At 56.2% G+C, this 14,254-nt stretch overlaps 1 protein-coding gene across 6 annotated transcripts in view; it reads left to right on the forward strand.

Moving 5' to 3' along the window:
* Positions 1-7,999: 7,999 nt before the first annotated feature.
* Positions 8,000-14,254, forward strand: part of LOC121160943 (splicing factor SWAP) — a 49,654-nt gene continuing 43,399 nt past the window's right edge. For 4 of the 6 annotated variants that reach the window (XM_040987149.1, XM_040987150.1, XM_040987151.1 and 1 more), the window contains exons 1-3: positions 8,000-8,224; positions 9,799-9,968; positions 10,560-10,691. In XM_040987149.1, coding sequence (XP_040843083.1) covers positions 8,007-8,224; positions 9,799-9,968; positions 10,560-10,691 — 520 coding nt within the window. In that variant the 5' untranslated portion in view covers positions 8,000-8,006. Of the gene's footprint in view, positions 8,225-8,340; positions 9,969-10,559; positions 10,692-14,254 lie in introns of those variants that run through there. The other 2 variants (XM_040987153.1, XM_040987154.1) reach the window with 1 other exon arrangement.

Raw genomic sequence — 14,254 nt, forward strand, 5'->3', positions numbered from 1 at the left:
CAACTGCCTGGAGGCAGTGCCCACAGTCACAGCTGGCCACAGAGGGGCCCTTGTCCCCAGCACTGACTGCTATGATCCAAGCCTGCCTTGGCCTCCTTGGGGGCACTCCACCCCCCCAAGGCAGTGGACACAAAGGGTGCTCTTGTCCAGGAAGAAGAGGCTGACCAGCTATTTAGTCAGTCACACAGCTCAGGGTCAGACCCCTACCCCCAGCCACCAGGCATAGCTGGGACCCTGTGTACCATGCTCCTGGGAACAGGAAGAGCCCCCATACACCATGCCCTCTCACTGCTAGATGGACACAGCCTGAGAACCCATCACCCATACAGGAGGCTGTGAGCCCTGCAGAGGGCACTAGAGACCCAGAGCAGTCAGCTTCAGCAGCAGAGCAGCAAGGGGACAGCACAATCTGCCATCCTGGAGGTGGGAGGAAGCTGCAGGCCTCCACATTCCCCGGCTCTGACCTGCAGGTGGCGCAGACCAAGGCTCTGCATGGGTGGCACAGACCAAGGCTCTGGAAGCACACAAGTCTACACGCTGAATATGCACACAGGTGCAAAGCACACTTAATGCAACCACACATGTGTGTACACATGGGCAAGCATGCATTCACATGTGTGGACATGTATGTTTCACGTGCACAACCACGTGTGGACAGGCACGCTTCCTGCAACCACACATATGTGTGCACACAGATATGGCCCTTGCAAGCCTCTGCTGCTGCCACCACTACCTGGACAGGACTAGGACACCTGTCTCATCCCGCCCCTGATCACTCAGGCTTTGTGGAAAGAGCACAGGAGGGGCTGCCAGGCATCTGCCCCCCCACTTCTGTCTGCTCCCCTTCCTGCCTGCCCAGGGTCAGGGGAGGCAGGGCCACAGCTGCATCGCCAGGGCAGGCACTCAGACAGCACAAAGGGGCCTTGTGGGGCAGCCAGGAGGGGCGGGGCCGTGGGCAGCAGCTGCCCCATGTCAGGGAGGTCACTGTGGCCTATTTCTAGCTCAGCCTTGACCCCGGGGCACAGGGTGCCCTGGCCCTCCCCACAGTGTGGCCACCCTCAGGGCAGCGGTCATGTCCTGGGGGTAGAAGGGGAACAGCTGTGAGGGTGACTGCGGCCTCAGCACAGCCAGGAGGATCCTGGGGCGAGCGAGCTCCTCCACACCCATCCATGGCTCCCACAGCTGTCCATGGCTCCCACACTCACCCGTGACTCCCACACCCATCCGTGACTCCCACAGCTGTCCGTGGCTCCCACAGCTATCTGTGGCTCCCACACTCACCCGTGACTCCCACACCCATCCGTGGCTCCCACACTCACCCGTGACTCCCACACCCATCCGTGGCTCCCAGTCATGTGGGAGCACCCACACCCTGCCTAGCCACCCAGGCCCTGCACCCCCTTCCTCCCCACTCTGGCTTAAGCCTCCCCCACCTGCTGCCCCCTGGATAAGACCCACAGCCCTGCCCAGCCCAGGCGCAGAACAGGGCAGCCTGGTTCCAGGTGTTCCCAGTGTCTCCCGGCAGGAGGAGCGCTCACACCTCTGCCCTGCAGGGTCCTAGGGAGACCCTGGGACAGAAGCACAGCTGCCCAGGCGGTGTCCCTCCCAGGCAGCCAGCTGGCTCCGGAGGGGAGGCCCCAAGAATCAGGGTGCAAGGGGCCTCACAGACGCCACGGGGTGGGGCAGACACCCTGGCGTCCCTGATGCCAAATCCCTCAGGCTCTGGGCAGTAGCCACCGCGCCTCCACCCCTGGTTTCCTGTGAGATCCCTTCCCCGCCCCCACTGCCCTGGCCGTGAGGGAGGCCGACTTGAGGCTGCAGAAAGGACATCAGGAACAGAGGCAGGACAAGAACTGAGCCGGTTGTTGACAGAAGCAGGAAGCCCAAGGTGACGCAGGGTAAGGGCCCCTCAGATGAAGTTACTGGCCTCCTCCAGGGACAACAGAGCCGTTCACGTGGCGAAAGGCACGCAGCGTGGACAGCACCCACTCAGGGTCTCTGACTCTGAGACACAGATGCCCACAAGACTGGGTCTGCCTTGGCGGGACACAGTACAGGCAGGGGTCCCAGCCTGGCCTCCTGGCCTGGAGTGTGGGGCTGAGTCATCATCAGCAGTTCTGGAGGGGCCTGAGGTTGTGGGGAGGAAGCAGCCGGGGTACCTGGGAATGCCCATGGGGAGCAGCCGCTGTCCCAGGCACACTGGCCACACCGACTGCCTGGCCACAGGAACACTTGTTTTCTGAGCAGCAGGAGACCCCAGACACTCCGGGGACCAGGAGGGGGAAATTCAGCCAAGGGACAGTCTGTACACCCCAGTTGAGAAACATCATTCCCCATTCCCTCAGCCACAGCGGCCACTCCCCTGAAGCCCAGGAGCTGCCACGTGCCAAGGTGACGCTCTGCCATGCCTGCCCCAGGAGCTGCCACGTGCCAGGGGACGCTCTGCCATGCCTGCCCCAGGAGCTGCCTCAGCCACAGCAGCCACTCGCCTGAACCCCAGGAGCTGCAACATGCCAGGGGACGCTCTGCCATGTCTGCCCCAGGAGCTGCCTTGGCCACAGTGGCCACTCCCCTGAACCCCAGGAGCTGCCACGTGCCAGGGGACGCTCTGCCATGCCTGCCCCAGGAGCTGCCACGTGCCAGGGGAGGTTCTGCCGTGCCTGCCACTGTCCCTGTTCCACCACTGCCAGGAGCCACGCCCTCCACGTGCACGTGGGAGCTGGTGACTCTGGAACACTGTGGCCCTCCTGTTTGAAGGTGCCTCGAGTGCTAGAATGTTCTGGGACATTGCATGTGAGGCCTGCAGGAGGCTCCTGGTTTCTGGCCCCCGATCAGCTCAGCTCTGGCTGTTAGACATTCAGGAAGTGAACCAGTAGGTGAAAGAGCTTTCTCTCTGTCTCTCCTTCTCTTTAGAAATCTGCCTTTTCAATAAAAATAAATAAATCTAAACAAAAACAAAAACAGGGTTCCAACACAGTAGCTCAGTGGCTCAAATCCTTGTCTTGCATGTGCCAGGATCCCATATGGGCACTAGTTCTAATCCCAGCAGCCCTGCTTCCCATCCAGTTCCCTGCTTATGGCCTGGGAAAGCATCTGAAGACAACCCAAAGCCTTGGGATCCTGTACCTACATGGGAGACCTAGAAGAGGCTCCCGACTCCTGGCTTCAGATCAGCACAGCTTTGGCCGTTGTGGTCATTTGGGGAACAAAATCAACAGATAGAAGATCTTGCTCTCTCTCCTCCTCCTTTATATACCTGACTGCAATAAAAAAAATTTTTTTAAAGATTTATTTTTATTATTTTTTCATTGGAAAGGCGGATATACAGAGAGGAGAGACAGAGAGGAAGATCTTCCGTCCGATGATTCACTCCCCAAGTGAGCGCAACGGGCCGATGCTATGCCGATCCGAAGTCAGGAGCCTCTTCCGGGTCTCCCACGTGGGTGCAGGTTCCCAAAGCTTTGGGCTGTCCTCGACTGCTTCCCAGGCCACAGGCAGGGAGCTGGAAGGGAAGCGGGGCTGCCGGGATTAGAACCGGTGCCCATATGGGATCCCGGGTGTGCAAGGCGAGGACCTTTAACCACTTGTGCCACCGTGCCGGGCCCTGCAATAAAAATTTTAAAAAATCATTTTAAAAAATCTCCAAGCCTGCCTTCTTCACCAGGTGCCATCAGTTGGGGGTGGGGGTGTCATACCGTCCCCAGGGCATACAGGCTAATGGGCTTGTAAACTGCTTCCTCAGGTCAGAAGCAGGGCGCTGGATCAGAAAGTGGAGCACCTGGAACAAGGACAGATGCCTACACGGGATGCTGGAGCCGCAGGGTGGAGGGTTAGCTGTGCCACCACACCACCCCTTACCCCCCGTTGCATTCTTAAACACAGTAAAATGAGGTTTGAGACAAAATCTAGATGGGAATCCTTATAAGCCCAACCAGGGCTCCCCATCCCTACCTCAGAACTAGTGAGAGAAGAGAGGGAGTGCTTGGGGCAGCTGGGCGAGGGCAAAACTGGCACATGGGCTGTGCTGGAGTGGCTGACGGGACAGCTGGTGAGGAAGGAAGCAGAGGAGTCACGGTGCCACCAGGCCAGGGGCACACCGAGCAGGAGCATGGCAGGAGGCTCACCCACCTTCCGTCTGAGAGCAGCAGAGAAGCTAGAAGCAAAGAGGAATCGCTGTGAAAGGGCCCAGAGGGATGGAAAATGGAGATTGTGCTGCTTGTTTTATGTCTGTGACTGTTTCCAAACTTCAAAAATAAGCCCGGTGGAGACGGAAAGAGGTCTGGAATGCAGATCGCTCTGCTTGCGCTTTCTCCCAAAGCTTCCAGAAAAAGCAAAGAGGGAGGCTGCAGGGATGGGGCTTTGAAATTCCCTCCACCAAGCCAGGCCGGATGCAAGGGCAGGGGCAGCAGAGAGGAACCCTGCTGGAGCCTCAGATGCTGGCTTCCTCTTGGCTTGCTGGGCCAGGGAGGGTGGGGGTTCAGGGATGAGGGCTGCAGCCTGGACCTGAGGCAACCCAGCACCATCAAAGGGGTTCCTCTGCTGGGCCAGTGGAGGCTGGGAGGAGATGGGAAGCCCCTCCTGCAGGCCAGAGACCCTCGCTCTGCCATCAGTGATCAGCACACACCTTCCCAGCTTCCGATCCAGCAGGTGCACCCCTCCCAGGTCCTCTGTGGCTGCTGCAGGGCACAGTAACCCCTGTAGTGCCGGCCACCAGGATCTGTTTTCCCTGGATAAGAGAAATACTGGCTATTAAAGCAAGCATTTCCAGACACACAAAAGGTTTCAGGCTGCTGAGTGGGATGCCTGTGTTTACTCATTTCCCCCATCTGGTTGAGGTAAGGGCAGGAAAGGCTTGAAATGGAGCCCAACCCACACCCGCCCCCTCTCTCGGCCAGGAAGAAAACATTCACGCAGGAGAACACAAGCAGAGGCTCCAGGCCCTGTTGCTGTGAGGGGTGCGTGCCTGGCTGGCGGGCAACACCAACGCCATCACTCCTGTCACCCCAAAGCCCCTGCCTTCAGGGAGCCACTCAGCATGCCATGTGCTACAAGTGCAGATTGGGGGCACGGAACCCAAACCAGTTTGATTTTTGCTCAAAAGGGAGAACTTTGAGAGATGAACAGACATCTTGCATCCCCTGGCTTACGTGCCAAGTGCCCACTGTTACCAGGAATGCCCGGTGGGGTCTTTCCTCAGCTTAGCATAGAAATAAAAAGCCAGGGATCTGTTGCAGACAGAAGAGACCAGGTGAGCAGGGAAGGAAGAGGGGAGGTGGGGACCCTCTCGAAAGAGGAAGGGAGAGACACCAAAGGTTCCAGGAAGGGTCTTGGGATTTCACCCATTCCCTGACCCCTCCTTTGTTGGGCGGGGAACCTACAGGTAAGATGTTCCCCATTGGTAGTCTGTTAATCAGTTAGGAAATGGGTGGGCAATGCTGGTACCGCCCACCTGAAGGTGTGGCCAAGACCTGGCAGGCCTGGATGGCCTCACCCATTAGACAGTACTGGGCCAGGCTGAAGCCAGGAGCCTGGAAATCTGCCATGCAGATCTCCCCGTGAGTGGCAGGGACCCAGCGACGTACCAAGGTGTACACTGGTGGGATTTGAAGCAGAGGAGGATACAGCGTGCAGGCACCCAAGGCCGTGTTAATCCTTTTCAAGCAATGCCTGGAAGACTTGTGTGTAGCAGACTGGTAGCACAGACAGTGCAAAAAGTCAGTTCTACCCAATGCAACACGAGGCATCAGGGAAGAGTGTGACAAGCGAATTCTAAAACCCACACGGAAGCGTCTGGCACTGAGGCACAGACGCTGAGCTGCTGCTTAGACACCAGCACGTGGCGTCATCAGAGCACCGGGCAGGGCAGCGTCCTCTCCCAGCCTGGCTTCCTGTGACAGTGTGTGGGAAGGCAGCGGAAGGCAGCCCCATAGCCTGGGGGGAGACCCCCACAGGACTCCTGGCTCGGAGTCCAAATAAATCAATACATCTTTTTAAAAACAAAATTTATATGGGAACACAACCAACTGGGATCTTTTCTGTGTTTCTATGCCAGTTAGGAGCTGGTAAGCTGGTCTCATTCTGCTAGTGGAAGGCAACCCTCAGTCTCACAGACACCAAGCTGGTACCACTTGCTTCTCCCTGCCTAACCTGTGCTCCCCAATGTCAGAATCACACAGCGGGGCCTTACTCACCGCCCCTGGGTCATGGGACTCCTTACAAACCCACTGGGACACCAAAACCATTCAGGAAACACTTCAGACATACAGAAAACTGATCCGGCCAGCACCAGCAGCCCCAAGTCCAGTGCCAGCCCTCCACAGCCTGACACAGGCAGAGGAAAACAGCCACTCGCCATGTTGGTGCAGTGCACTGCACCAGCAAGGGGAACTGCATTTCTCTCTTCAGTGGGACTGAGTGTCTGACACATCAATTACGGAGACAGCCTCCTGCTAACGGCCACCCAGCACCCAGAGTGCACATGCACCCAGCACAGGATTTTTCAAGTGACCCCTCAACAAAGGCAGGCAGCCTTGCGAAGCCAGCTGAGAGGGTGGGGGCTCAGCGCCCCCAGCTGCTGGCCACTCGTGTTCTGGGTATCACCCAGTAGTTAACTTTTGCAGGAGCTGGGGACACTGTTGCCTGAAGCCCACGCTAGGGAGGCCCTGCCCTGTGCCACGGCTGAGCAACACACAGGACAGATAGCAGGCTGGTGGGTGGCCAGTGAGGGCAGCTCCTCACGAAAAGACCCAATGGGATCCAATCACTACAAACTACACCGAAGGTCACAGGGTGTCCTTGCCAGGCCCAAGTTCCGGGGCCTGGTCATCTATGCAGAACCAGGGGTGCCTGGCTCTGAGAGGGCCTGCTGGACACGGAGTCACCAGCCAGAGCCTGAGCTGCCCCCTCCACAGCCCAGGAGTCCCCAGCCACCTGCACAGGCCAGCATCACAGGAGTTAGAGGATTCCCTTCCTAGCTGTACCTGCCATTGCACTGTAACTTCCCCCAAGCAATGTCCCAGAACCCCAAAGCCTGGGCCCAGCCCGGGAATGTCGCAGAACCCCAAAGCCTGGGCCCAGCCCGGGAATGTCCCAGAACCCCAAAACCTGGGCCCAGCCCGGGAATGTCGCAGAACCCCAAAGCCTGGGCCCAGCCCGGGAATGTCCCAGAACCCCAAAGCCTGGGCCCAGCACGGGTAGGAAGACACAGTGCTGAGCAGGGAGCCAGGCAGACCAGGGTCCTCTGAGGCAGGCGCTCTTTCAGGACAAATAGGGGTGGCGCAGGTCTCCCGCTGCGCAATTTGGGGGGGGGGGGTACACTCGCTGGAGCTGCTAGGAAACCGCTCCTCCCTACCCATGCAAACCACGCAGATGCTACTGCTGGTGAGCGACCTGAGCGATGTCATTTCACTGAGTCCAAGGGTTCGGGGCCCACAGCGCTGGCAAGCTTGGGGCACACGCACTGGGAGCCATGGGGCGTAGGAAGCGATCCCTGCGTGGCAGCTTTTGCCAGCCCAGAGCCTGGCAGGCGCGCGCGGGGCAAAGCCAGGCGGCACACGGCGGCCCTGCCCCGGGCCGGGCCCACCCGCGCGCCCCGCCGGCGTCCCGCAGGCCCGGGATGGCCGCCCCGGGGGACCGGGAAGGAAACCGGACCCCGCCTCTCGCGGCGCTTTCGTCACGTCCCACCGAGCGCGGCGAACGCGGCCGTGCGAAATGCGCGCTGCGGGATCCCGGCGGCCTCGCCGGCCGCGGCCGGGCGGCCGAACCCCGCAGCGCGGACGGCGCCCCAGCACGGCCGCCCCGAGCCCCGCCGAATCTGCCGCGCCGCGCGCCGGAAGTGCGGGCCTCCGGCCGGAAGCCGCGCCGCCTCCATTTTGTGGCCCGCTATGGCGGCGGTGTCGAGGCGGGGGGCCGGGATGCGGCGCTTTTGACTGAGAGGGCGGCCGACGGGGCCGTCGCGGGCGTCGCGCGGCGCGGAGAGGACCGGCCGCGGCGCCGGGGACGCTGTCATGTACGGCGCGGGCGGGGGCCGCGCCAAGGCCGAGCGCAAAGGCGGCGCCAAGGAGGAGGCCGGGCCCGGCGGCGCGGGCGGCGCGAGCAGCCGAGTGGAGCTGCTGGTGTTCGGCTATGCCTGCAAGCTCTTCCGGGACGACGAGCGGGCCCTGGCGCAGGAGCAGGGACAGCACCTCATCCCGTGGATGGGGGACCCCAAGATCCTCATCGACAGGTCGGTGCCTGCCGCGGCCCGCGGGCCTGCCCTCTCCCTTCCCCTGCGGCGCGCGTCGCTCCGGGGCCGCGGGGACTCGGGGGGCTGCGGGGTGCGGGGGCCCGGAGGCCCGTTGGCGCCGGGCTTCCGGAAGGGGCGGCGGGGCCGGGGGGCAGGGGCAGGGATGCGCCCCACCGCACCCCTCGGCTCCCCGGGACTGGAGGCTAACCGCGGGGACCCGGCCTTAGACTGCGCGTGGAGGAAGCCGCCGTTGAGACCGTAAAGCCGGATTCTGCAGAGCCTGCACCGGGACTGTAGGGACGCCCTGGGAGCTGGGCACGATGGACACGCGCGGCCCCGCGCCGAGTTAGGGAGGGCTGGCAGGGGCCCCCGCCGGGGCCTCGGAACTGGGTGTCTCGGATGCTGGCTGTGGCAGGGCGCGCTTTGCAGTGCTCCTTGGGAAGCGACAGGTGCGCGATCTTGCTGCGGCTCTGCTGTCTGCCACGTATGGCTGGGATAGGGCTGCCAAGCTTGGTGGGCAGCAGACGCCACGCGTGGATATGTGTGAGCGTTTTAAGTGGTAATCTACATTTGTAAGTTAGGGTTTGCGTCAAAGTAAGACTAATTTTGAAGTTTAATAAAATGCAATAAGTTGGCTACCTTGAAATTTTTGGCCTTTCTTTTCCCCTGGGAAAAAAAAACGCCTTTTTATTAAAGCAAAAAAAAAGCTGGTAGTCTTGGTGACTGTTACAAAAGTCAACATTAAGAAAGTAAGCAGACTTTTGCTGTTGCTCTGCAAGCCCCAGCCGCAGCGTTTCCAGTTCTGCTCACGCCCTTGCCCCAACAGCTGCACGCACGCGGCCTCCTCGGCATCCTTGGTTGAAGGCAGAGCAGAGCGGCTCTCTGTAGCCTGGAGAGAAGCGTGGATGTGCCGTCCCCCGTGACTCCTGGGAGTGCAGCTGGTGCCCGCTGTGCTGTCCCAGTGCGCCTGCTGCAACTGCACGTGTGTCACTGTTCCCATGTCTGTGTGTCTCTCTAGCACGTAACACAGCACTTATTTCCTCAGCCAAGGGGCTAGGGGCCAGCCTAGCCAAGATTTTACCTCCAATGGACGCAAGTTCCTTTGATGAAGATTGCTCCTGAGAGTTCGGGACTAGCAGAAAGAAGCGAGGAAATTTGCACCGTTTGGTTCTTACGGATAGGTATTTATGTATTCGGTTTGTGTGAATGTAAGCTGTGATATTTGACTTTACAGAAAACAAAGCTTTTGCAAATGGCATTGAATGATTGACCAGATCATACTAGATGGTAAGAACGACCAAAGTGGACAGCTCTTACGCTATTAAAAGCCTGATTTGCCCTTCGTTCTAAGTCTTGTCAGACCGTAGAAAGGAGTTTGTGTTTTGTTAAGATAACTTGAGCTTAGAAGTAGGTGAGACACAACTAGCCAAGTTAAAAATAGCCATGAGAATGTTTGTATTTGCTTTAATATTTCTGTTTCTTCGTTGGCCTGGTAAGTATCCGTGCAAGCTGTGCCACACGCACCGTGCCCTGACGTGCACTTCCAGCCGCTGACCAGTGCGTTCGTATTACAGATATGACGGGCGTGGTCACCTGCACGACCTCTCTGAGTACGACGCCGAGTATGCCACGTGGAACAGAGAGCACCAGCTGTCGGAAGAGGAGGCGCGGGTAGAGGCCCTGTGTGATGAAGAGAGGTATTTAGCCTTGCATACGGACTTGCTTGAGGAGGAGGCGAGGCAAGGTACTGCTCAAGAAAAACTTACTTCAGCAACAAACTTTAAAAATTTTAAGTATTTTAAAATTCACTCCCATTCATTTTTATACTCACTCTTTCTGATGTTATCTTGACAGTACCCAGTGGATTGGAAAAGCAGGATCTTTGCGTTCTGAGAGGACCTCAGGACAGTTTATGTAGAGAGCCACAGAGAATTTTCCCAGCTTGTGAGGGCAGACTGGGATTTGAGGAAAAAAAAAAAACACAAAACAAAACAAAAAAAATAAAACCAAAAAACTCTAACTGTTCTTCTTTAACAGTATCGTATGAAAACTGATGTTCTTGTCTTTGCCTTAACGATCTTTAATGCAGTTCTTAATCCCAAAGTTTTCTCACCAGGAAGAAATTTTCCACAGAAGACCTGTATTCTTCTGTCTGGGTAAACGCCTACTGGCCAGAGTACAGATAGATGTGAAGTGTGACTTGTACAACTCACCTTCGCGTCAGACTTGGAAAAGTGTGTTGTATGCTTCACTGATAGCTACAACCTTAGAAATATGTCAATTTTTTCTTCCATTAATTTCCGTTTTGTTAATAAAGCTCTCATTTTTATTCAAGAGGAAGAATACAAGCGGTTGAGTGAGGCGCTAGCTGAGGATGGGAGCTACAATGCCGTGGGGTTCACTTACGGCAGTGACTATTACGACCCGTCAGAGCCGACGGAGGAGGAGGAGCCTTCCAGACAGAGAGGTGAGGGGCCGCTTGGCTCGGGTGGAGGCCAGGCCGTCGGCTGCGGCCAGCGCCTGTCCAGGCTAGAGACCGCACGCAGCAGCCGTGCGTGGCGCTCAACCCCGGCGAGTTGGGGTTCCGAGAGAGGTGGGGGATCAGATGTGTGTGGTCTGCAGAAAATGACCCAGGCTAGAGTCTGTGATGGCGGTTCCTTCTTGGGACCTTGAGACGATAGGCAGTGTCCTGTGGCCCTTCCCTCTCCCCAGAGTGGGGGCACCCTGAGGCTGCACTTAGCACCCAGAGGAACAGCAGCAGGGTTCCCTGGACACGGCAAATGATACCTGTATGAGACAAATGGTTTTAGTTCATGCTTTTCTGGGAACTTTGACCATAAGAAATGGTGCCACTGTAAATTATGGGCTGTGGTAGAGGAGGAACAGGCGTCCTTCGTCCCCGTGTCAGCGCTGAGAGCATTCTGCCTTCACGTCAGCGACAGTGCCACGGGCCTGAGGAAGAAAGGCCCGCTCACCTTCGGCTTCACGTTGGAAACCATTGGAATATGTGGGCCGGTAGACCGGAGCCATGGCCGCAGAGCTCGCCTCCTATGGCTGGCTATCACTGTTGGGGGATTATTGAATTTCTTCTAAAGTAAAAAACCTCTTACAGGTGTAAAGTAGTCAGTGCCATTTAGCTGAGAAATTCTGCATCCTTCCTTGCCACCGCCGTGGCTTGTTCACGGGCATGCCTCAGCCGTGGCCAGTGGCCCAGCAGCCGTGGCCAGTGGCCCAGCGGGCCTGTTCACTGCCGTGAGCTTGGGTGGGACAGGTTTGCTGGGTTGCTTTGGGCCCTTCTTTAGTGCTACCTATTACTGTGGGCAAAAGAAACATGGTAACTGTTGAAGAGCTTTGTGTGCTTTGCAGGCGTCAGTGTAACTGTGTTGGATTTTGGCTGACATTGAGGAGGGCTACACTGTCCTATTTCTGTAGCCCAACGCAGGCATGTGTTCAGTCAGTTACTCTTTGGGGCTTCTGGAGAGTTGAGATTTTGTTGTCTGGTCTTTCAACTACAAAACAGTGTTTTTATTTTAAATCATTTTTTTAATCAGAAGGAAAGGATAAATATGGTCACTATTTTATGAAGAACTGAAATATATAAATGTATGCGTTTTGTTTTGTTTTTTTCCAGACTCATAGTGGCAGTCTTTAGAAGAAACCATTCTGTTGATTCCCCAAAATTCTGGGACATTCTGGGTCAGGGATCTGTCACCCTTAACCCCCAGTTCATTTGTTTGATGTGGACTCAGCAGGGTTGGGTGGGCTCACCAGAGGCCCCGCCCCCGAGCATTTAGAGGGTTTGTCAGTCCGTGTGTGGTCACCAATAGCTTGTCAGTCCGTGTGTGGTCACCAGTAGCTTGTCTTTGCAGGGTGGTTTATTTAGTGTTCATGACTTTTTTAAAGTTAGCCTTTCTGTAACTATTTCTCAGAACTTGCCCTTATATGCTAAGTACTAATGTAAATTGGGCCTTGTGAGGCTTTGAGCTTAATCTGTGGTGTTTAACTTGGATTGCTACAGTAAAACAGGGTGCAGGTGCCCATCGGTCTGTGGGAGGTCAGGTGCTCTCCCAGCGTCCATCCCCGACCCCGTTGAAGTCACAGAACAGTAGATGGAGGGGAAGAAAGATTGTTGGGCAAGAGGGCTTAACTCGGTCTGGTTTTGCTATTTTAAAGCCTTGTGGAATTGAGCAGGGTCACTTTTTATTTTTTTTAAGATTTATTTATTCTTACTGGAAAGGCAGATCAGATTTACAGACAGAAGGAAACGCAGAAAAAGATCTTTCATCCACTGTTTCACTCCCCAAGTGGCCCCAACGGCTGGAGCTGAGCTGATCTGAAGCCAGGAGCTCCTGCAGGTCTTCCAAGTGGGTGCAGGGTCCCAAGGCTTTGGGCCATCCTCCACTGCTTTCCCAGGCCACAGGCAGGGAGCTGGATGGGATGTGGGACTGCTGGATAAAACCAGCCCCCGTATGGGATCAGCACATTCAAGGCGAGGACTTCAGCCACTAGGCCAGCAAGCCAGGCCCTTCGGCATTTAATTCTTTAACAGACTTTTTTTTTTTTTTTAAAAAAAAGGCCTGAAACTGTTGAAATCTGTAAAAATGTAGTTTTTTACTTTCTCACTTTTTTTATACATTTTCCTATTTTTAGACTGCTAATGATCTGAATTGTTGAGATATATTTAGATACCTTGGGATTCAACATTTACAAAATGTACTAAATTGTATAGCACAGAGACCTGGTACCCCTCTGACTAAGGACCATGTCTGTAAATGACCAGTTTAAGAATTAGGCTGCTATAGGTTTGCTGGATTTTCAGTCATGCCTGCAGCTGCCTTGGCAGGCCAGGCCAACTGATTTTGCAGACATTATAAAGACCATGGGCTGGACATTTTGTTGCATGAAAAAACAGAAATGGAAAAAGTACACCTGATTGTGAAAGAGAGATAGTTGAACTTTGGTGAAGTCGTCACAGACCATCCCAGGCGTTTTATACTTCATTGATGAGAATCGGTTATTTGGGGATTGATTATCTTTGCCTCGTACTCTCAGACATCTGCAGAAGTAGTTGTAACATACATGACGCTTGCAAGTGGAGAAAAGGGCCCAGCCTGAGGTATTTAGTGTTTTAGTCTAGGCATTCACACAGCCTGGGCCTGGAACAAATGAAGTGTGTGTGTCCCAGTGCCAGCGTGGCCCAGCCCCTACTCAGCAGGATTTCCTGCTTGCTCTCGGGGCATCTGTGAGCACTGCAGTCACTGCTCTGCCACAGTGGTGCTCACTGCTGATGGGCTCCTTTTGTCACCAAAGTCACCGAGAGGACAGCCCCTTATCTGTTCACCCCCCACTTCCCCCCAGGAGCCGGGGCTGAGGGCAGAAGCTGAGGGGAGCCATCGCTGCTGCCTTGCAGGGTCTGCATTGGCAGCAAGTGAGGGTCAGGATCGAGAGCCAGAAAGGCACCGGTACACTGGTGTCAGTGGTGTGAGGCAGGGGACGGCCTCTACTGCCAGGCTAGGCTGAACCTCTGCCTTTATTTTTAGTTGTGTTTCAAACATTGTTTTATTTATTTGTAAGACTGTTACAAAGGAAGAGCTTTTTCATTGGCTGGTTCACTCCCAAAAATGGCCACAATGGCCAGAGCTGGGCTATACCAAAACCCATCTTCATCTGGGTCTCTCATGTGGTTGCAGGGCCCAAGCGCTGGGACCGACCCTGCTGCTGTCCCAGGCGCACGAGCCAGAGCTGAGGTGGAAGTCAAACAGCCAGGACTTGAACTGGCACCCGTATGGAATGCTGGCTTTCCAGGCGACTGCTCAGTGTGCTGTGCCACGTACAGGCTCTTGCTTATCGCTCACAGTAGATACTCTAGCTATGATTTTGCTTTCATAACCTGATGGCGAGTGAGGCCGTGTGCAGTGCCCACTGGGATGGCATGGAGCCAGCTGTGAGAAATGAGGGAAGGCTGCCCCAGCCCCTGGCGTTCAGTCGTCCCTTGCCACACGGGAATTGTACCTCTCACATTAGCACCCG

The sequence above is a fragment of the Ochotona curzoniae genome, unplaced genomic scaffold (genome assembly GCF_017591425.1).
Source record: "Ochotona curzoniae isolate NIBS_2020 unplaced genomic scaffold, NIBS_Ocur_1.0 contig_46, whole genome shotgun sequence".
Classification (NCBI taxonomy): domain Eukaryota; kingdom Metazoa; phylum Chordata; class Mammalia; order Lagomorpha; family Ochotonidae; genus Ochotona; species Ochotona curzoniae.